General features: G+C 45.0%; 4 protein-coding genes across 5 annotated transcripts in view; all 4 read left to right on the top strand.

Annotated features, from left to right (window-relative positions):
- The first annotated feature begins 2,436 nt into the window (after window positions 1-2,436).
- rcor1 (REST corepressor 1) lies at window positions 2,437-6,595 on the top strand. Its single transcript, XM_023412471.2, has 13 exons — window positions 2,437-3,105; window positions 3,195-3,254; window positions 3,578-3,658; window positions 3,743-3,795; window positions 3,891-4,052; window positions 4,137-4,255; window positions 4,461-4,539; window positions 4,622-4,672; window positions 4,797-4,943; window positions 5,055-5,132; window positions 5,239-5,296; window positions 5,655-5,911; window positions 6,097-6,595. The coding sequence occupies exons 1-13, from the start codon at window positions 2,916-2,918 to the stop codon at window positions 6,139-6,141; spliced, it is 1,380 nt and encodes a 459-aa protein (XP_023268239.1). The 5' UTR covers window positions 2,437-2,915; the 3' UTR covers window positions 6,142-6,595.
- Window positions 6,596-7,523: 928 nt separating this feature from the next.
- On the top strand, window positions 7,524-17,620 carry traf3 (TNF receptor-associated factor 3). The gene is made up of 14 exons (XM_023412485.2): window positions 7,524-7,832; window positions 10,907-11,069; window positions 11,157-11,322; window positions 11,507-11,558; window positions 11,656-11,760; window positions 11,987-12,151; window positions 13,386-13,466; window positions 13,562-13,636; window positions 13,739-13,831; window positions 13,909-14,049; window positions 14,443-14,620; window positions 14,819-15,162; window positions 15,377-15,568; window positions 16,392-17,620. The coding sequence occupies exons 2-14, from the start codon at window positions 10,910-10,912 to the stop codon at window positions 16,425-16,427; spliced, it is 1,788 nt and encodes a 595-aa protein (XP_023268253.1). The 5' UTR covers window positions 7,524-7,832; window positions 10,907-10,909; the 3' UTR covers window positions 16,428-17,620.
- Window positions 17,621-18,723: 1,103 nt separating this feature from the next.
- On the top strand, window positions 18,724-20,945 carry cunh5orf63 (chromosome unknown C5orf63 homolog). Its single transcript, XM_087175666.1, has 4 exons — window positions 18,724-18,864; window positions 19,687-19,793; window positions 19,988-20,044; window positions 20,696-20,945. The coding sequence occupies exons 2-4, from the start codon at window positions 19,692-19,694 to the stop codon at window positions 20,864-20,866; spliced, it is 330 nt and encodes a 109-aa protein (XP_087031792.1). The 5' UTR covers window positions 18,724-18,864; window positions 19,687-19,691; the 3' UTR covers window positions 20,867-20,945.
- Window positions 18,726-21,831, top strand: part of mipol1 (mirror-image polydactyly 1) — a 42,954-nt gene continuing 39,848 nt past the window's right edge. For both annotated transcript variants that reach the window (XM_023412486.2, XM_087175664.1), the window contains exon 1: window positions 18,726-18,864. The gene's annotated coding sequence lies outside the window, so the exon portion shown is untranslated. The remainder of the gene's footprint in view (window positions 18,865-21,831) is intronic.

Here is a 21,831-nt window from a genome sequence, read left to right as displayed (position 1 = left end):
GCTGATGATGATGGTGATGGTGGTGGTGATGATGATGATGATGGTGGTGGTGGTGGTGCTGATTATGATGGTGGTGGTGGTGGTGGTGGTGGTAGTGGTGGTGCTGATGATGATGATGATGGTGATGGTGGTGGTGCTGATGATGATGATGATGATGATGGTGGTGGTGGTGCTGATGATGATGATGATGGTGGTGCTGATCATTGTACTGATGATGATGGTAATTATGATGGTGATGATGATTATATTGATGGTGATGATGGTTATGACTGTATTGATTATGATTACATTGATGATGATGATTGTATTCATGATGATTATGACAATTATGATGATGATGATGATGATGGTGGTGGTGATGACGATGAATATTTTATGGTTCCAGATTAGGCTTTCTCCTTTAAATTATTTGAATAATTAGAGTTTCGATTTTTGTTATTGGATAAATCAGGTGATAAATCAGCAGCTCAATCAATAAGAATCAATAGTTTAAGTAAAATGCAGCTGAAGAATTGATGACTCAAGACCAATGTAATGATTTCATTTAAAACAGACACAGGGATGTTACTCAATCATCATCATCATCATTATCATCATCATCAGGCAGATGAAGATAAATCAGCTGATCTACAGTCAGATCTACAGAATAAAACATGATGAGGAGCTCCCCCTGCTGTTCATTCAGTGTAACTACTACTATCATCATCACCTTCATCTCCATCATCATCATCATCACCTTCATCGTCATCATCATCATCTCCATCATCATCATTACCTTCATCTTCATCATCATCACCATCATCACCATCATCTTCATCATCATCGTCACTTTCATCATTATCATTACCTTCATCATCATCATCATCATCAGGCAGATGAAAATAAATCAGCTGATCTACAGTCAGATCTACAGAATAAAACATGATGAGGAGCTCCCCCTGCTGTTCATTCAGTGTAACTACTACTATCATCATCACCTTCATCTCCATCATCATCATCATCACCTTCATCTTCATCATCACCGTCACCTTCATCGTCATCATCATCATCACCATCATTATCACCTTCATCTTCATCATCACCGTCATCACCTTCATCATCACCATCATCATCGCCTTCATCTTCATCATCATCATCATTACCTTCATCATCATCATCATCACCTTCATCTCCATCATCACCATTATCATCACCTTCATCTTCATCATCACCATCATCATCATCGCCTTCATCTTCATCATCATCATCATCATCACCTTCATCATCATCATCATCATCATCACCATCATCATCATCATCATCATCATCACCTTCACCTTCACCATCAGCAGCAGTGACAGTTAAACAAAACTACTAATAAAATAATAAACAAAAGTAATTGAAATGAAATGCAAACCAGAAAGCTCAGGGATATGAACATGATGACATCAGACTGGACTGATGGTACATGATGACATCACACAGGACAAACTTATTTCTTCACCTCAGCCTCTACTAGCTCTGAAATTTTGCACTTCGTCATCAACATCATCATCATCACCTTCACATCAGCAGCAGTGACAAATAAACACAACTGCTAATAAATTATAAATTAAATAATGGTTAAATAATAATGATAATTATTATTATCATCATTATTATTATTATCATTAATGTAATATGACCTATAGTGAGATAATGTAAGAAAGTGTAGTAAAAAATAAAAGTGTTAATCTACTCCCCCCGTGATGATGCTCAAAGTAAATGTAGTAAAGTGACAGAAACTCTGCCTTTAGACATAAATGACTTTATACAGGTGTTTTATCACAGAGTTTTACTTTTTATCCGTCTGACAATTAGGAGCTGTTTGGGAATTGAACCATCAACCCTGTGATTGGTGGATGACAGATCTACCTGCTGAGACACAGCCACACAATAAATGTAATCAATAAATTAATTGATTTAATGTCATTAAAGAAAGCAGCTGTGTCGGCATTAATATAACACTTAGATGTCTGAGTCTTCTTCCTGCAGGTCTCTGGACCTCTGGACCTGGACAGTCTGGATCTGTGACTGCAGACCACCTACTGCCCCTGAACCTGCTCAACCCACAGCTGCCATTATTGTTATTAAACTCATTATTATTACTTAGCCTAACATTAACTAAAGGGGGGGGGTCTATTATTATTATTATTATTATTAGATTAATTCTTAATTAATATTAAATTAATTATTATTAATCATATTATTATTAATCTGATTAATTTTTGATTAACTGATTTTCTGGGTGACTTCACTTCATCATGAAAGTATATATTTCTGGAGTTTGGGAGAGAGGCAGACTCGATGATCAAACTTGATTCATATAAACTAGGATTAATGTGTAGTACTATCAGCTGTTTAATATGTGAACAGTCTAATGATGTCTTAATGTGACACACACACACACACACGCACACGCACACGCACGCACTGCACTGCACTGCTCTGCTCTGATCGATCGATCAGCCTCAGAGGGTTTGATCTCAGTTGTGTCAGTTGTATTGACTCTGTATCGGTAGCGGTGGTCGTGTCGGGGTCTGTGCTCGGTCTCGGTCTGGTTTTATCTGGTCTCTTCTGGTTCCGGCTGCGTGTTCCGGAACTTTTTTGCCTCGGTGTGAAGTCTTGGTCTCGGGTTAACAGTTAGCATCTGTCTGCCGGAGGAGCTTTAGCTTCTGTCAGCTTCATCACACTGAACATTCCCGCATCCGAGTCTCTGTTTCACACCGACCGAACCCCTACCCACCATACCCCCCAACTGCGGTCCGGATCGGACTCTTAGCTCAACGAGGCTGGTAAGCCGGTTCGGTTCAGTTAGCAGGGCAGCTAAGCTAACAAGCTAACTGCTAGCCTGAGTTAGCAGCTAGCACTGAGCCCGGGCTGCCTCTGTGCTCCTCATGCCGGCGATGCTGGAAAGAAACCCGGAGGCTCCGGGAAAGAGGAGAGGTAGAGCCCCGGCGGGCGGCGGCAGCAGCGGCCCCGGAGCAGCGGCGAACCCCGGCGCAAAGAATCTGTCCGGTAATGGAACCAGCACCAACAGCTGCTGGGAAGAAGGAAGTTCAGGATCCAGCAGCGACGAGGAGCATGGTGGGTAGCCTCGGTCACTGTAGTCCTACTGTGTACTTTGTGTACTCCGGAGTACTGCTGCTGAGTACTGCTGTGTGCTGTGTGTGCAGGTGGAGGAGGGATGCGGGTCGGATCGCAATATCAGGCCGTGGTTCCGGATTTTGACCCGGGTAAGAGACTAAACATAGCTCGGTAGTGGTAGCCTCGAACAACGCAAACACTGCACTGCATGATACTGGCTCGGGTGCTCTCATAATGGTTCCAGGTTTATAGAACATATGTCGTACTGATTCCGATTCTGTGGTGAACCTTGGTGGTTCTGTACATGTTTCAATTTTTCAGACAGCGCTTTTCTATAGTTTCTGGCTCTGTGTGAGACTTTATGGTCCAGCTGAGTCTGTTTTTACCAGATTTTATTCTGGAGTCAGCACTGAAGAAGAACTGGTCCTGGTTCTTGTCTATCTGAGAATAGTGTGTTTCTGTGTGTTATCAGAAGTGGCCCAGGCAGCTCAGCTCAGAGAAAACCTGGGGATGTTGGTTTGGATCCCTAGCAGCTGTCTGAACCAGACTCAGTGTAAGAACCACTCTCAGTCCAAACTCAACAAGTGTCTGAAAAAAACCTGAGTGTGAAGTTTAATATCGGATGTCTGTGTTTCAGTGGACGAGTACATTGCCATCGCCAAAGAGAAACACGGCTACAACATGGAGCAGGTAAAGTTTTCTACTCAAACTCTGCTGTAACCTTCACACCAATAGTAGGGCACTGTTCAGTAAACCAGTATAAACCAGTATAACCTGGCTTTCAGGCTCTGGGGATGCTCTTCTGGCACAAACACAACATCGAGAAGTCTCTGGCTGATCTGCCGAACTTCACCCCGTTTCCTGATGAGTGGACAGTGGAGGACAGAGTGCTGTTCGAACAGGCCTTCAGCTTTCACGGCAAGAGCTTCCACCGCATCCAGCAGATGGTACCTCACCAGTATAACCAGTTTGACCACTGTTACCAGTAGTTTTATCCTGCTGTAGAATCATGGTTTATATTCTCTGTGTAGTTACCTGATAAGTCGATGGCCAGTCTGGTTCGGTTTTATTATTCCTGGAAGAAAAGTCGCAGTAAAACCAGTCTGATGGACCGACAGACCCGGAAACACAAGAGAGAGCGAGATGACAGGTGAGTTGCTACCTGCACAGGTAACAGTACAGGTAACACTACAGGTAACATTATAGGTAACACTGCAGCTTACATTATAGGTAACACTATCGGTAACACAGCAGGACACACTTCAGGTACTAGTATCCTGGACTCGACAGCACAGGTGTGTACAAGTGAATTCTGCGATGTGATTGGATTAAACTATGAACTGTTTGTGTTTCAGCGACGATGAAGTTGAAGACGGAAACAGAAATCCTCCGAGTGACTCGGAGTTCGACCAAAGTAAAGACGACAAGAAGGAGGTGAAAGACTTTTCACTGGTTCACTGTTCACTGTTCACTGACTGTTTACTGTTGACTGACTGGTTTTTGAAACTGGTTTCAGGTGAGTTCTGGATCAGAGAGGTCAGAGGTGAAACCAGCAGCCGGACTGAAGGTAAATCACCTGAATACGTGCTTCACCTCAGCTCTCTGTAATAACCCGTCTCTCTTTCCCTGTACCTGTCTGTCTCAATCAGGTCATAGTAATCTGTCTCTCTCTGTACCTATCTGTCTCTTAGACAGGTGGTAAGGCGTCTCAGCGGATGAAGAAACGTCCTCCTAGAGGAATGTTTTTGAATCAGCAGGACGTCGTCTCTCTCTCGTCTTCATCTGCTCAGGGACTCATCAGACACCTGGACTGTCAGCTGGTCTCCATCAAGAGACAGGTCTGTCTATCTGTCTGCTAACCTGTCTGACAGTCAGTCTATCTGTCTGTCTGTCTGTCCCCTGTCCCTCTTTCCTCACCTTTCTCTCACCTGTCTCTTGGTGTGTTTCAGATTCAGACCATCAAACAGACGAACAGCGCTCTGAAGGAGAAGCTCAGCTCAGGAGTTGAGGAGTTCAAGCAACCTGAGGTAACCATGGCAACAGCAACATGCTGGTTGACTATCAACGTTGTCAGTTTTTGTTTGTTGCTGTAGCTGTTGATCTTCATGTTCACGTGTTTGTTTTTTGTTGCAGGTGAATCAGAAGTTTAACACTCGTTGGACCACAGAGGAGCAGCTGCTCGCTGTACAAGGTAACACCTGAATTACCTGTGACCAGATGAACTGACACACCTGAACTATTTGTGACAAGGTGATCTGACACACCTGAACTACTTGAGACCAGGTACAAAGAGTGCCTGTCATCTGTTTACTGACTGTTTACTGTTTATTCTTTACTGACTGTTCACTGTTTTAATGACTGTTTACTGTTATTTGTTTACTGACTCTTCACTTTTACTGACTGTTTAACTGTAGAAGAAGTGAAGTGACTGAAGTTCAGTCTGGATTTGAAGTCTCAGCAGAGTCAGACAGTCTGATGTCAGCAGGGACTCTTGTATTAAACTCAGTGTGATTGGTCGGTGACTCTTTCTCACATTCAATCCCATGCAGCCATCAGGAAGTATGGGCGGGACTTCCAGGCAATCTCAGATGTGATTGGTAACAAGTCGGTGGTTCAGGTGAAGAACTTCCTGGTGAATTACAGACGGAGGTTCAACCTGGACGAGGTTCTTCAGGAGTGGGAGGCCGAACACGGCATGGAGGGAGGAGACGTGGGAGACAGGGGAGTAGAGGAGGACAAGATGGAGGACAAGATGGAAGTTTGTCCTGCTGAGGAGGAGGAGGTTACTGCCAAGGAAACAAAGGAGGTGAGGAGTTAGTTATGTGTACTACAAATCCCAGAATCCTCCCTGTCTGCCTCAGGTTAATTTACTGTTCTAATGCTGACGCTACATGTACCTAGCTTTTAATGTTTCTACTGAACTCTACTGTAACTGAACTGTTTCTTCTGTAGTTATGTGGAACTCTACTTTGTTTCTACTCTGTCCTGCAGGACTCGTCCTCTCCGCTGGACTCCCAGAAGCCTCTGGCCTCCTGAGACGCTCTGGCCCGCCCCTCTAGTTTTATGATGTCTTCATTTTATTTTATTTTGTTGTATTTTCTCAGTTTATCACTTAGAGTGTGTTGAACTTTTATTCATGAGTCGATTGACCAGGTTTGAGGTTTGTATCATTAATTGTCACCTGTCATTACTACTCTCTCTGGACCAATCAGAAATCAGACATTACCTGTCAATCAAAGTGGGAGGGGCCTAGTTTGTCTTTTTTTCATATTTTCTGTTTTAAATCTGCTGTTTCTGTTTTGTTTGTTTGTGTGTGTGTGTGTGTGTGTGTGTGTGTGTGTGTGTGTGTGTGTGTGGAGGTGTGTTTTGGGGGGTGGAGGTGTTGAACTCAAGCAGCCATGTTGGATGATGTCACTCAGGTATCGTCATCCTGTTTTATGGATTTTAGGATATTTAGAGGAGTGACAATAAAACCAAAGTTCATGAAAAATGAGTGTGTCTACTCTTTATTACTTTATTAGTTTAGAACACAAACACAGACACAAAGGCTGCATTCGAAAAGTCAAAACAATCTCCTCTTTAACCTCTTCTCCTTGACCTCCATGGAAAACATCATGAGGTCAAATATGGGAAAGAGAATTCAACAAGTTTTTTTTTTAACTAACTTTATAACACATGGAGGATGAATCATCCTTTAACCATAAAAACAAACAGGATTGAAATGTTGAAATAAGAAAAATACAAATAGAGAAAGTTGAGCTGGTGGAATAATAATTAAATAGAAATAATGAACTATATATATATATGTGTATATATGTATAAAAGTATATGTGTATATATGTGTATATATATATATATATATATATATATATAAACGTGACACAGTGAAACACTGAGTACAGTCCGGTTCAGTTCAGACTGTAAACCTGATCAGTCTGAAACTGAAGAACCTCCTCAGTGAGGCACATGATTCATTGTATTGTAACGCCATAACTTGGCAACCCCCCAGAATGTTCTTATTAATGGATAATAACTGATCAATCAAACATCAGTAAATCTATTAACCATTAATGAAGCCGTTAATTACAGCTGATAAACCCTGTATCACCGGAGCTAGACAGTGGGACCAGCTGCTTCTGTTCTTGTAGTCTGACTCAAACAGCGCCCCTGGTGGTCTTGTTCTGTCCCTGCAGTCTGAGACAAACAGCGCCCCTGGTGGTCTTGTTCTGTCCCTGAAGTCTGAGACAAACGGCGCCCCCTGGTGGTCTTGTTCTGTCCCTGAAGTCTGAGACAAACGGCGCCCCCTGGTGGTCTTGTTCTGTCCCTGCAGTCTGAGACAAACAGCGCTCCCCTGGTGGTCTTGTTCTGTCCCTGCAGTCTGAGACAAACAGCGCCCCCTGATGGTCCGGTTCCGTCCCCGGGCAGCTGGGGGATTTCCTGGGCGGAAGCTGCGGAGGGGGTTTCCAGTGTGATCAGCCCAGTCCTCCCCGCTGGATCTCTGAACTGGATCCCAGTGACTTCTCTCACACACACACAGACAGAGGACGCACAGGACCCAGAGAACCCTGAACCAGAACCCCGAAGCTAAACCCGGACCATGAGGAGTTCGCCTGAGGCCTGGAGGCTCCGAGGCAGCGGCAGCGGCGGGTTGACGGTTTGAATCCGGGAGAGAGTCCACCGAGCCAAGGAGCTGCCGAGCTGAGCTTTGGCCTGCGGAGGAGATTCATGTAAGTCCACAGTCAGTAGAACATCAGTAGAACCCGGGAGAACACGTTAGCTGTGTGTTAGTGGTTTGTAAATCCAGCCAGGGAAACGCGGAGCTAAAGAAGCTAACAGTTAGCATCAGTCAGTGTTTACATCAGACCTGAGTAGACTGACTCGGAGACACAGAGACTGAGAGACAACCAGAGGTAGGGAGAGAGAGAGAGACAGACAGAGAGAAAGTTAGGTTTAGAGACAGAGAGACAGGCAGAGAGAGACACAGACTTTCTTATCTAAAGCCAGTTTGTGACACATTTAATAATTAATGTATTTTAACATTCTGTAAACTGCTGTGGCAATAACATCCGTTTGTTCATGTCAATAAAGACAGACAGAGGGACAGAGACAGGGAGGGAGAGGACCTGGGGAGTAAAGGATAAAATAAAGCAGTTTATTCAGAAACTGCTGTCAGACCTGATCAATCAAACTCAGAGCAGAAAGTGAAATTTAAACCAGATCAGCCTGAAAGCATCTCACACTCCTGTTCATCTCCATCAAAGAGAACGATTAATCAATGACTCAGTCAGTAACTGGCAACTATTCTGATAATCAAGCAATCAATCAACAATAGAGAAAGAGCCTCTGATCTGATCTGATATTCTATCACAATCGATTTAATAGTTAATAGCTGTTTTCAGGTTGACAGGACTGTTCACAGATCGGCTGATCAGTTGATTTTATATCAAAAACTATGATTAGAAAGAGACTGATTCTAAAGTCCTGAGATCAGTGATCAGTTATTTCCCTTATTTATCAATCAATCAACAATGATTATTGATTAATGAAAATGTTTGTTGTATTTCACAGTTTCAGAGATGTCTCCAGATGTTTGGTCCAGTTTAATGTGAAAAATATCTGAGCAGCAATCATCAATAATATTATGATTATCAATAATATATATATATAAATGTATAAGGTAATTACTTCCCTGGTAGCACCAACACTGTGGTCTCAAGACTCATACAGTGAGTCTCAGGCTATCTTGGTTTTGTAGTTGGTCCAGTTGGGACTCAGAGTCTTAGAGTCCTGCTTCACTGGTCTATGGACCAGCAGCTGGTCTTTGACCCTCTGCGTTGACTCATGGTGCTGCTCAGCTGAGAGGAGCATCCATGTTGTAGAGGCAGGGTACCCGCCCCCTTTGTGGGGTCCTTTTTGCTCAGGCTGGTCCTGTCCTGTGTCCAGGTGAACTCCTGTTGTTAGCAGCTCGCGGTGATTGGGTAGCGCTGTTAGCTTCTTCAGCCAGTGGGAGTGGATCAGGTCCTGGTGCTGGTGCTGGTCCTTTCCAGCTCCTCATACCTGAGACTAACCCTTTGTGATGTTGATTGGTTCTGGGAGGTTTCTGTGGTCTGATCTCTGGACTACACAGGCACATGGTTTCACTTGCGTCAGGTTTGATGTGGGGGAGGGGCGAGATGTATACAAATGCCATCTTTGGCGTCACAGAGTTTTTGGGATTCTTCAGGTGGTCTGTCTCTGGGGTACTGCTGTCCTAGGGGGTCAGCTCAGGACCTCCATGCTGCTCTCTGCTCCCAGCTCAGTCCCCAGCTGTGATAGTACAGTACAGAGGCTCTGATCATAGTCCCAACAGGCCCCAGGAACAGATCCATGGAGGCAGGGGTCTACCGCAGCAGGAGGACTCGAGGTGCAGGCCGCTGAGACGGTCCAGCAGGGTGTCAGATGCTGGGACAGCGAACAGGAATATCTGTGATGAGTCTGGATCAGAAGTCCCCAGGTGCTGACAGGACAACAGGTCTGAGATCCTGTAGGCTTCCAGGTTCCAGACTGAAAACCAGCTGCTGGTGAACCATCAGACCTGGTGGTGGTTGAAGAGGAAGAGGACAGATGTGTCAGTCCCAGATGTGTCCAAAGTGGTCCACCAGACTCCAGGTACAAAACGACAAAGGGTAAAGGTCAGAGGTCAGGAGAGTGAGAGAACAGGACTCTGGGAGATTTGTAATGTGCACTGGTCTGGTCTTCATCTGGTTCTGGTCTTCATCGAGGACCCGGACTCAGACCCAGACTCAGATGAGGAGTCTGTTGAGTCCAGAATCAGAGACTAGCAATGTATCAAAATGCATAGTTAGCATCTTTGTTAGCTTGTAACTGGCAGTGGCTGACACTGTGTTAGCACTTGTGCTAATGCTAACTCTCTCTCTGTACTGACAAGTTTTCAGTGAAAGAGCAGAGACTCAGAACATGAAGGTTCTCTGTTTAGCACCTGAACAGGTGATCTGTCACCTGACTGAGTCAAGTGTTAAAAGAGTTAAAGCTGAAGTGAAAGCAAACGAGGTTTCACTCTGACTGAAAAACAAGAGACAAAGTTCAGAGAATTTACAGGGTTTTTCCACACACACACACACACACACACACACACAACCACACACTTTATTGTAAACTCTTTTGTCCCTGTCAGGATCCTGTAGGAATGATGACTCAGTCTTTTCAGGGATCTGATTGGTCAGTGGTTTGGCTGTTGACAGGTTTTGATCTGATCCGGAGCAGGTGAGGAGTTCAGCATCAGTTACCATGGTGATTTACCTCGATTACAAGTGAACCACAGTCGTAGGGCTGTAGGAGTTAAACCTGAAGTTACCTCAGACTTCGGATCCTGGTTCAGGTCTCATGTTGATAGGAGACAGAGTGAAAGACTGAGAGGAGAAATTCACTCACACACACACACACACACACACACACACACACACACACACACACACACACACACAAAACAGAAACACATCACTTCCTGTCAGGGCTCAGTTGTGGGGATGCTAGGGGCTTTTCCACTGACTGCATCTTTAACACACACACACACACACACACACACACACACACACACACATTCTAAACTTCAAAATAAAAGCCCTGAATGATTTACTGAGCATCAGATAGCAGAATCAGGAAGTAAAAACTTATGTCATGGTCGTCCGTTGGACTCTACTGAGCATGTGCAAACTGGAGAATCTTACTTTTTTTGTCTCAGTTTGTAAGTTAACTGTTTATCTACTGCACCCCCACCCCCCCACCCCCTCTCCCTCCCAAGGTCATGTCAGCGGGGAGGAGTGCTGATGGAAGGGAGGTGCAGATTCCCCTCCAGCAGGTGGCGCCCTCCCTGGCCGCTTCCATCTCTGTGGCCGCTCCCATCACCCTGTCCTCTCACCGTCCAGCCAATCCCTGGCCTTCCAGCGACCCCGCTGCCTCACAAGGTAAATAGAGTTTCAGAATGAATGTCTTATTAGTTTACGGAGACAGAAGGGTTCCCTCAGGCGACTCACCCGTGTCTCTGTCTCAAGGTGTACCTGCAGGTTTCCTGCCCCTTCACGGAGGATTCAGAGACCACTTTGTAGAGACTCCAGAAGCCAAATACTGTTGTGAAGTGTGCAGGCTGGTCCTGTGTCAGCCCCGCCAGACTGAGTGTGGTCACCGCTTCTGTCAGAGCTGCATCAACAACATCCTCAGGTGAGAGTCACAGGTAGAGATAACAAACACACCTCTCCTCCTCCACCACACTGGCTCCTGCTGCAGTGTCATCCAGTCCAGTGATGGTGGAGCAGGTGGAGGTGCAGTTCTTTCTCGGACCAGCAGATGTCAGGTGTTTGTCACCAGTTGACTCAGTAACTTAATGTACTCTGTCCTCCGGCAGTCAGCAAAACCCGGTGTGTCCAGCTGACATGGAGCCGCTGTTCAAAGACAAGGTGGGCTGGAAGTGGAAATCACAAGACAGATAATGTTGTCATTAATTATTGATTGATTATGGATCAGTTATTGACTATCCTGTGGTTTGTGTTTAAGATCTTTAGAGATGTTTGCTGCCATCGGGAGATCATGGCTCTGAAGGTTTACTGTCGAAGTGAAGCCAACGGCTGTCAGGAGCAGATGAGTCTGCACCAGATACCTGTGAGAACATGTTCACACACTGTTACCATGGCAACAGAGAATCCTGCATACTCATTGGTTGTAGGGTGCCGTAGATAAATCCCATATGTGGACACATCAAACACAACAGTTCTCATTCATTTCCACTGATCTAGAAACATTGATGCACTCCAAGGTCTCACCTGTCTGTCTCTCATCTGTCTGTCTGTCTGTCTGTCTGTCTATCTATCTGTCTGTCTGTTTATAGGACCACCTGAACGTGTGTCCATTCTTTGAGGTTCCCTGTCCACTGGGTAAATGTAAAGAGCGAATGATGAGGAAAGAGATTCCCGACCATCTGAGCTGGAAATGTAAACACAGAGAGACCACCTGCGAGTTCTGCATGACCAAGATGCCTCTGACTGAACTGCAGGTAGCCTATGACATCACTGCTGACATCACCCTTACCAACCTGCAGTGGAAGTGGACTAGCTGAGGGTCTGGGAACTAGTTGTAGAGGTCTGATGACTAGTTGTAGAGGTCAGAGGACTAGTTGTAGAGGACTGTTGAGTAGTCGTATAGGTCTGATGACTAGTTGTAGAGGTCTGGAGACTGGTTTTAGAGGACTAGTCGTAGAGGTCAGAGGACTAGTTGTAGAGGACTGTTGAGTAGTTGTAGAGGTCTGAGGACTAGTTGTAGAGCTCTTAAGACTAGTTGTAGAGGTCTGAGGATTAGTTGTAGAGGACTGGGTACTAGTAGAGGTCTGGGAACTAGTCGTAGATGTCAGATGACTAGTCGTAGAGGACTGAGGACTAGTCGTAGAGGACTGAGGACTAGTTGTAGAGCTCTGAGGACTAGTTGTAGGGCACTGAGGACTAGTTGTAGTGGTCTGGGGACTAGTTGTAGAGATCTAGGAACTAGTTGCCGAGTTCTGAGGATTAGATATAGAGGACTGAGGATCAGTTTTAGAGGTCTGGTGAATAGTTGTAGAGGTCTGGGGACTAGTTGTAGAGGTCTAGGAACTAGTTGCAGAGTTCTCAGGATTATATATAGAGGACTGAGGATCAGTTTTAGAGGTCTGGGGAATAGTTGTAGGGCACTGAGGACTAGTTGTAGTGGTCTGGGGACTAGTTGTAGAGATCTAGGAACTAGTTGCAGAGTTCTCAGGATTATATATAGAGGACTGAGGATCAGTTTTAGAGGTCTGGGGAATAGTTGTAGGGCACTGAGGACTAGTTGTAGTGGTCTGGGGACTAGTTGTAGAGATCTAGGAACTAGTTGCAGAGTTCTCAGGATTATATATAGAGGACTGAGGATCAGTTTTAGAGGTCTGGGGAATAGTTGTAGGGCACTGAGGACTAGTTGTAGAGGTCTGGGGACTAGTTGTAGGGCACTGAGGACTAGTTGTAGAGGTCTGGGGACTTGTTGTAGATATCTGGGGACTAGTTGTAGAGGTCTAGGGACTAGTCGTAGAGTTCTGGGGACCAGTTGTAGATGTCTGGGGACTAGTCGTAGAGGTTGAAAGACAGGTGCTCAGTCTCAGTCGTGAACTTTTGGGGGTACCTGGACCTGCTGACCTCCTGTACCTTCAGTCTGGAGGTCTTCACTTTCCCAGAAACAGAGTCGACCTGAGAACAGGAAACAGTTTGATATGAATTGTTTTTCAGAAACACAAAGAGACGGTGTGTCCGACGTTCCCAGTGTCCTGTCCAAACCACTGCTCCTTCTCCTCCCTGCCCCGGAGTGAGGTACTGACCCAGTTTGTCCTCCACTGTCTAGTCACAAGACCATGGTTTGGCTGCAGCAGTATTAATAAAACTGATTGACTGATTTTGTCTTTTAGTTGTCCAATCACCAACACGACTGTCCCAAAGCTCAGGTGAGCTGTCAGTTCCACCGGTATGGCTGCACCTTCAAGGTAACATGTCATCATCCTGTTGACCTTTGACCTGACCTTTAGCTGAGTGACCAGCTGCTGTACAGACTGTGTTTACACCTGCTGTGTGTCTTTGTGTTTCAGGGTTTGAACCAAGAAATGAGGCAACATGAGTCCACATTCGCAGCTGAGCACCTGAGATTGATGGCCAACAGGAACTCCTCGTTAGAGAACAAGGTAACCATAGCAATCAGGTTGAGTTACTAAAACAGGTCGATATTAAAGCTACCTGACTAATCCTTGTGTGTTTCCAGGTGGAGGACGTTAAAGGTGAGCTGATGGAGAGGTACAAAGTGCTTCCTGCTCTCAGCAGCCGTCTGTCTGAACTGGAGAACCAGAACGACGAGCTGAGAGACAAGAACCGACAGATGGAGCAGAAACTGGCCACCATGCAGGTACTGTCCCTGAAGTCCAACTAGTGATGGCAATGTATTTATCTCACACATTTGATTTTGCTGTGGAAGTTCAGAGTGGGTTAGAATTTAATAAAATAGATGAAGGTAAATTATAACAATTATAATGTTAATTAAATCAACAAGTAGTTAGTGGAACAATGTCTGAGAGCGTTCTAAGATTGATGCAAAGTGTGTTTTTGTTTTATGTAAATCAGGTTCTGACTGAGACAAGGTGTTTAGACATACAGGACAGTTCTATGCTCTCTAGGGCTTTAAACAAATGACACCAATGAGACCAAAGACTCGGGTGGGGTCTCGTCAGCATCAACTAGACTCTCAGTTAGACCCTGGTCTCTCCCCCAAACCTTTACAGCCATCTCTGTCTTCCTACAGAAACTGATGAGCTCTCACTCAGAGAAGCTCCTGGAGGTGGAGCTGGAGCTTCGTTCTCTCAGGTTGCTCAGAGACGAAGTGGAAGACCTGAGAGGAACGTTAGAGAACGTACGGACAAGGCTGAATGCTCTGGAACAAGGGGGGCGCAGCGGAACCGGATCCACAACACACACTCTGGGTCAGAATACACACAGGGGTCTGGGGACTAGTTATAGGGGATTAGTTATGGAAGACTGGGCACTAGCTTAAGAAAGATTGGGACTTGCTCCAGAAGTCTGGGGACTAATAGCAGAGGTCTCCACACACACACACACACACACACACACACACACACAGTCAATCAATAACACAATAATGAATATCCACCTCTTTGTAGCGCCCCTGGAGACTCAGCTGAACCGACATGACGACATGCTAAGTGTCCATGAGATCCGATTGGCCGACATGGACCTGCGTTTCCAGGTGCTGGAAACGGCGAGCTACAACGGGACTCTGATCTGGAAGATCCGCGACTACAAGAGACGAAAACAGGAAGCGGTGGCAGCAAAGACGCTGTCGCTGTATTCACAGCCATTTTACACCGGATATTTCGGATACAAGATGTGCGCCCGAGTCTACCTGAACGGAGATGGCATGGGCAAGGGAACGCACCTTTCCCTGTTCTTTGTGGTGATGAGGGGTGAATACGATGCCCTGCTGCCCTGGCCCTTCAAACAGAAGGTACATATCAGTTACTGGCTCGTTACTGGCTGGTTCCTGGCTGGTTACTGCATGGTTACTGGCTTGGCTTTAACGAGGTGTTTTGGAAGTGAAGGATTCTGTATTGCTGAATCTTCTGGCTCCATCCTGTTATTGTTGTTGTAGTAGAGCCAAAGTGATGGTGACAAGCCTGTCTGTCTTAGTGTCCCTCTGTCTGCTTGTGTCTTTCTGTTAGGTGACTCTGATGCTGATGGACCAGGGTCCATCAAGGAAACACCTGGGTGATGCCTTTAAACCTGATCCCAACAGCAGCAGCTTCAGACGTCCTGCAGCAGAGATGAACATCGCCTCCGGCTGTCCTCTGTTTGTATCTCAGAGCGTCCTGGAGACCGGCAGCTACATCAAAGACGACACCATATTTATCAAGGTGAGGACGTGCAACACCTCCTGTTAAAGGGCTGGGGACTAGATGTAGGGGACTGAGGACTAGTTGTAGCGAACTGAGGACTAGTTGTAGAGGTCTATGGACAAGTTGGAGGGGTCAGGGGACTAGATGTAGAGGACTGGGGACTAGTTGTAGAGGTCAGGGGACTAGTTGTAAAGGACTGGGGACTAGTTGTAGAGGTCTGAGGACAAGTTGTAGAGTTCTGAGGACTGTTGTAGAGGTCTGAGGACAAGTTGTAGAGGTCAGGGGACTAGTTGTAAAGGACTGGGGACTAGCTGTAGAGGTCTGAGGACAAGTTGTAGAGGTCTGAGGACTAGATGTAGAGAACTGAGGACTAGATGTAGAGGTCTGAGTACTAGTTGTAGAGGTCTGGGGACTAGTTGTAGAGGTCTATGGACAAGTTGTAGAGTTCTGAGGACTGTCGTAGAGGTCTGAGGACAAGTTGTAGAGGTCAGGGGATAGTTGTCGAGGTCTGGGGACTAGTTGTAGAGGTATGAGGATAAGTTGTAGAGGTCAGGGGACTAGTTGTAGAGGTCTGAGGACTAGTTGTAGAGGTCAGGGGACTAGTTGTAGTGGTATGAGGATAAGTTGTAGAGGTCAGGGGACTAGTTGTAGAGGTCTGAGGACAAGTTGTAAAGGTCAGGGGACTAGTTGTAGAGGTCAGGGGACTAGTTGTAGAGGACTGGGGACTAGTTGTAGAGGTCTGAGGACTACATGTAGAGGACTGAGAACTGAGGAATAATTGATTACTCATTGATTGATTGACAGTCTGATTAATTTCTGTATTGATTGGTTTGATCGGCAGGTTACTGTGGATACCTCTGACCTCCCTGACCCGTGACGTTGTGACCCCTCTGAACCCTGACCTCGCTGGTCTGAGATCAGCTCACCTGTCCACGCACAGCAGAGCAAAGGATGATGGGAAGGATCAGTGATGGTCCAGCTGAGAGTGACGCCGACAGAACAGAAGAAGAGTCAGACAGGAAGCAGCCAATCAGAGTGAACTCTACACAGACCAGTGGACAGGTCCTCTTCTGTTTGGCTGATGGACTACAGAACTCTGTGTGTGTGTGTGTGTGTGTGTGTGTGTGTGTGTGTGTGTGTGTGTGTGTGTGTGTGTGAATGGATCAGTGTTGCCATGACATCACCATGGTGACATCACTCAGAGCCAACATGGCCACTGCAGCGAGGATGTTGTTGCTGCTCATTATTGATGCCGTGCATCGAGCTTTACTTCCTGTTTCTTACCTGTTTGGTATGCTGGGAAATCACCACAGCCACAGAGGAGCGCAGAAAACAGACCAGTAGAGACCAGAGCAGACCAGTAGGATCCAGTGAAAAGTGTTGATCAGGAAAAGAGTCAGTTTGAAGGAAGTTGTTGGTTATTGAATATTGATTTTTGGTGTTGATGTGGAAACTGTTGTTCTTCAGATCTACAGAAACAAACAGAAATAAACAAACAAGCAAACAGTAGAAATTAACAAACAGTAGAAGGAAATTGAAGCAAACAAACAAACAAAAAACAGTAGTTAGAAACAAACAATAGAGAAAAAAATAGAAACAAGCAAACAGTAGAAACATGAAGAACCTCCCATCAGCAGCCTGGTCCAGAGTGTTCTACATATTTATTTTTATAGGTGTGAACAGATGAGTTCAGTCAACAATTCACCTGGTGTGAGCAGGTAGAAACATTTTGTCACTAACCTCAGAGTAAACAAACAAACAAACAAACGTTTATCAGACATGTTCAAAGATCTGTAGGAGGATAAAACACTACAGCTTCAGCTTCAGAGGAGTTCAGAGACACTGAATGTCGAGGTGATGGGAAACTGAGTTGAGAAAAACCTGACCCAGAAAGAGATATCATTAAGATCTGGATTCCAGAGCAGTAGAAACCAGTAGAGTCCAGTCAGCTGTTCCTCTGTGGCCTCGTGAGTTTCTCAGCGTCGACAGATTCATCTGACTCATTGATTCATTTGCACAGTTTGAATGTTTGTTAATGTGTGAATAAAAATAAAGAGAAAACATGAAGAATCTGCTTTTATTTTCCCTTTAATTTACATATTTATTTAAATTTATTTATTATCAGTCTGAGCTGTTACAAGCTGTTACTTAGAAAAATGGAATCTTAAAATGAACTAAATAACCTTAAAGCCGTCACTAAGTTTTCTCCTATGAAAATTATAACATGACTTCATTAATTTTTATGTACAAACACATTAATTATAGTTACCTATGTTTGTCAGCAGGATTAAATCAAAACTGAACCGGTTTATACTGAACTTGGTGGAGGGCTGAGTCCTGGTCCAGGAAAGATCTAGATTTATTATGAATTTGAATTTTTTTCTCTGGGGTCTCTGAGACTTTAAAATCACCCGTTCATGAGTTTCACCTTAATAAACTTTCTTTTCTTTATAACTAATTTTTTTTTTGTTTTTCAAAAACAGTGATGTCACACAGAAAAACATCCATGTATATATTCAAACAATATAACATGAGTAGTGATGTTGGGCTGACAATCACAGCCGTGCTAATATTCAGAACAACATCACGACCTCAGTGTGCGTTAATGTGACGCTGATTAACGGTTAATATAACACCTGTGGGGGCGTAGTGTGGCGTAGTCTAAGCAGGCGCCCCATGTGTAGAGGCCACAGTCCTCGCTGCAGTCGGCCCCGGTTCGAGTCCCGCATCGGACGGCCTTTTCTGCAAGTCATTCCCCCTCTCTCTGCCTCCCCATTTCCTGTCCTACTATCGAATAAAGGCAAATAATAAATAAATATATAACACCTGTGAAGCGGAGTGATACATGTAGTTAAAAGTCCCAGTGCTGTTGTACTGGAATCATGGAATTACTCTCGTCCATCAAATTCCTTGGTTGGAACTAACTTATAAAATATTGGTTTAGTGAGTTCCCTCAAAAAAACATTCGCTGCAGTTCCACAAACGGCCTGTGGGGGCAGCAGTGCGCCTTTGCTGTGTCTGGTCAAAGCAGGATGAAGACGATGTCACACTCCGGTACAGCAGGTGGCGGGATTCCGTGAATTGCCGTTATTAAACAGAAGAAGAAGAGGAGGCGACAGCAGCAGCAGCAGAAGAAGAAGAAGAAGAAGGAAAAAGAAAAAGAAAAAGAAAAAGAAAAAGGAAAAGAAGAAGAAGAAGAAGAGGACCCGAGGTGTGTTTGTGTTTTAGCTCCGAACTCCAACAGAAACTTCCTCTCAACCCTCGGGACCAGGTTTTTCCTCCGGGAAGGAACCGCGACTGTCCAGCGTGACTGGGTGAGTTCACCGGCTGGTTCCGGTCTTTAGAATCGGGACCGCTAGATACTCTAGACCAGCATTTCAGCTAACAGGGCAAAAACTGATGCGGAGATGACCCGGGTTAACGCGTAGAGGACCCAGGTTAACTGCGAGCTCCTCCATGTATGGTTTTAAAACAAAAGTGAAAGTTTTCCGAATGAAACGCAGATAAAATAAGTTTAATGACCAAATAAACCAGTTAGTGACGTCACAATAAGCCCAGTCTGTTTCTGTGAAATGACCGAGTCAGCTTCAGGGTTCAGGAGAATCTGGTGAATCCTGGTTGTGTGAAGATTAAAATACTTAAGATAAAACTAAACGTCAGGTAAATTGGTTTAATATCCACACAGGTGTAAATGTCCTGAGAAGTGAGTCCCTGGTTCGATGTCCTGAACTGTTTGCTGCATGTCTTCTTCGACTGTCTGTACCCAAACTTCCTGTCCGTCCTCACTGAGGCTATCAAATTAAAAAAGACTTAAAGTCATTAAAACTTTAAAAATATTTAGAATTATAATCAATTTGGTGATGACAGTCCTGGTCCTGGATCATGAGTAACAGAGTCTCAGTTCAGTTCAGGGACTCAGTCAGTCCCTGAACCCATAACCCTGAAACAAACTCCAGTAGGAACCAAACCAGTCGACGAGTTCTGGAGCATGACTTTTGAAAAATGCCACGCTGAACATTGTCCTCCGTGTCCTGGGTATTGAAGCCCCTTCTCCTGCTCTGTGACTGGTCAGCTGGTGTCTTTGAGGATGATCACTATTGAGGTCAGTAACAGTTCGCTTGTGTTCTTGTTCTCAGATGAAATGTTTTTCCTGAAGACTTTTCCTCTGTGTGAACCTGCAGCTCTGCAGCTTCTCAGACTGTTTTCTACCCAAACTTTACCCACTCTCACTCTGTTCACCAAGGTAACCTTGAATCTCATACCTGGTACCTGACATCACACACCATGCATTTGACATTCTGTGACCTGTGGACTGAGACACTGTTCTCCTTTCTGTCTCCACAGACTCAAACTAACATTTACATATATACAAGATGTATATTATCAGACTAACAGTGATGTACTTCCTGTATATAAAGACCTGGTCTGTCTCTGTAGGACCCCTGTCCTTTGTGTGATGAAGCTAAAGAAGTTCTGGAGCCATTCAAACACAGAGTGAGTCTTACTCCGCCTCCTCTTCTGTCTCACATTGATGATGTCAACATGTTGATGTGACTGAATCAGCAGCTTCACTTCACCATGAGGAAAGTAAAACTGATGATGATGATGATGATGGAACATTCACACAGTGACGAGTTACTGAAGCTTCACTTCTGATCATTTCTGATCATCATATGAACACACCATCAACAATCAGTGCTCAGATTGTCCAAATGATCTGGATGATTAACAGGATTATTTTAACCTGATAACAGCAGGTTAGTCTGGTTTAGTAAAACCACATTTAAAGAACAGGGTCCTGGACCATGAAGTGAGTTCAGCTCAGTCTAGTTCACCTGATTCACCTGGCTCTCTTAATTCCAGTTGTGAAAGGTTGAGTTGTTAATGAGAAGCGACTTGATCAGAACCTGGAATGAAGTGATAGATATGAGATGAAAGAGTCAAAGCTGCAGGTAAATTCGGATCCAGGTGAAAAAGTAAAGAACATGTTGACATAACACAAAGCTACATGTTCTGATGAACAGTGTCTGACTGAAGTGTTCATTGATCTAATAACTATTAATTTATTTTTCTAATAAAAGACAACAGATGGTGTTGGAGGAGACAGGAAGTCCCTCACTAACTGTGTCTCTCTCTGTCCCGCAGTTCGTCCTGCAGCAGGTGGACATCAGTCTTCAGGAGAACAGGGTGTGGTTTGACAGGTACAGGTGGGACATACCTGTGTTCCACCTAAACGGACAGTTTGTGATGAAACATCGAGTGAATGTTGTCCTCCTGGACAAACTGCTGCAGGACGCAGGGACACACAAAGCATGACTTTGATGACATGATCTGATCATTATTGTTAATCAGAATGTAAATGTCCAGTAATCAATAAAACAAACCAATCAATCAATGTCTTTGTTAAAGAGATTTCATTAATGCAAAGCTGCAGGATCTCAGTAAACCAATCAGAGCAGCCCCTCAATGTGATGTCACAGCTGCAGAAATGATGAACTTTATGATGAAAGTTTTCATGGTGATGGTAATCTGAGCTGAATCAGCTGAGCTCCACAACCGGAAGTTCAGATCAGTTCAGGACCAGCAGTCCAATTCACATCCAGATGTGGTCTGTAGTGACCCGTGGCCTTGTGTACGAAGCCTTAAATGGAATTCATACTGAACCGCAGCATATGCCACACCCCACCCTACCCTGTCTCCACCCTGAAATCAATATGTTAATGAGGAAAACTGCCTGAACGAGCCCAGACTAAGCTGAAACCAGATGACACTAGACTGAAGCAGCTGAGTGTAGGCTGAAACCAGCCGAGACTAGGCTGAAACCACCCGAGACTAGGCAGAAACCAGCCGAGACTAGGCAGAAACCAGATGAGACTAGGCTGAAAGCAGATGAGACTAGGCTGAAAGCAGCCGAGACTAGGCTGAAACCAGCCGAGACTAGGCTGAAGCAGCTGAGACTAGGCAGAAACCAGACGAGACTAGGCTGAAGCAGCTGAGACTAGGCAGAAACCAGATGAGACTAGGCTGAAACCAGATGAGACTAGGCTGAAACCAGCTGAGACTAGGCTGAAACCAGCCGAGACTAGACTGAAACCAGATGAGACTAGGCTGAAACCAGATGACACTAGACTGAAGCAGCTGAGTGTAGGCTGAAACCAGCCGAGACTAGGCTGAAACCAGCTGAGACTAGACTGAAACCAGGTGAAACTAGACTGAAGCAGCTGAGAGCAGGCTGAAACCAGATGACACTAGACTGAAGCAGCTGAGTGTAGACTGAAGCA

The sequence above is a fragment of the Seriola lalandi genome, unplaced genomic scaffold (assembly GCF_002814215.2).
Source record: "Seriola lalandi dorsalis isolate HSWRI2012SDOR001 ecotype SW California unplaced genomic scaffold, Sedor1 jcf7180002054481, whole genome shotgun sequence".
In the NCBI taxonomy this organism is placed as follows: Eukaryota; Metazoa; Chordata; class Actinopteri; order Carangiformes; family Carangidae; genus Seriola; species Seriola lalandi.
Note: the sequence above shows the minus strand (reverse complement) of the source record. Positions and strands in the feature narration are given on the sequence as shown.

What these genes read in the sequence shown, in the direction of transcription:
- rcor1 (XM_023412471.2), top strand. Translation starts at nt 2,916, where the DNA reads ATGCCGGCGATGCTGGAAAGAAACCCGGAGGCTCCGGGAAAGAGGAGA. An exon ending in TGGTCTCCATCAAGAGACAG is followed by an intron (nt 4,944 to 5,054) that starts GTCTGTCTATCT and finishes GGTGTGTTTCAG; the next exon opens with ATTCAGACCATCAAACAGAC. An exon ending in CTGCCAAGGAAACAAAGGAG is followed by an intron (nt 5,912 to 6,096) that starts GTGAGGAGTTAG and finishes TCTGTCCTGCAG; the next exon opens with GACTCGTCCTCTCCGCTGGA.
- traf3 (XM_023412485.2), top strand. Translation starts at nt 10,910, where the DNA reads ATGTCAGCGGGGAGGAGTGCTGATGGAAGGGAGGTGCAGATTCCCCTC. An exon ending in TGCATCAACAACATCCTCAG is followed by an intron (nt 11,323 to 11,506) that starts GTGAGAGTCACA and finishes GTCCTCCGGCAG; the next exon opens with TCAGCAAAACCCGGTGTGTC. An exon ending in TGAGTCTGCACCAGATACCT is followed by an intron (nt 11,761 to 11,986) that starts GTGAGAACATGT and finishes GTCTGTTTATAG; the next exon opens with GACCACCTGAACGTGTGTCC.
- cunh5orf63 (XM_087175666.1), top strand. Translation starts at nt 19,692, where the DNA reads ATGTTTTTCCTGAAGACTTTTCCTCTGTGTGAACCTGCAGCTCTGCAG. An exon ending in CTCTCACTCTGTTCACCAAG is followed by an intron (nt 19,794 to 19,987) that starts GTAACCTTGAAT and finishes CTGTCTCTGTAG; the next exon opens with GACCCCTGTCCTTTGTGTGA. An exon ending in TGGAGCCATTCAAACACAGA is followed by an intron (nt 20,045 to 20,695) that starts GTGAGTCTTACT and finishes TCTGTCCCGCAG; the next exon opens with TTCGTCCTGCAGCAGGTGGA.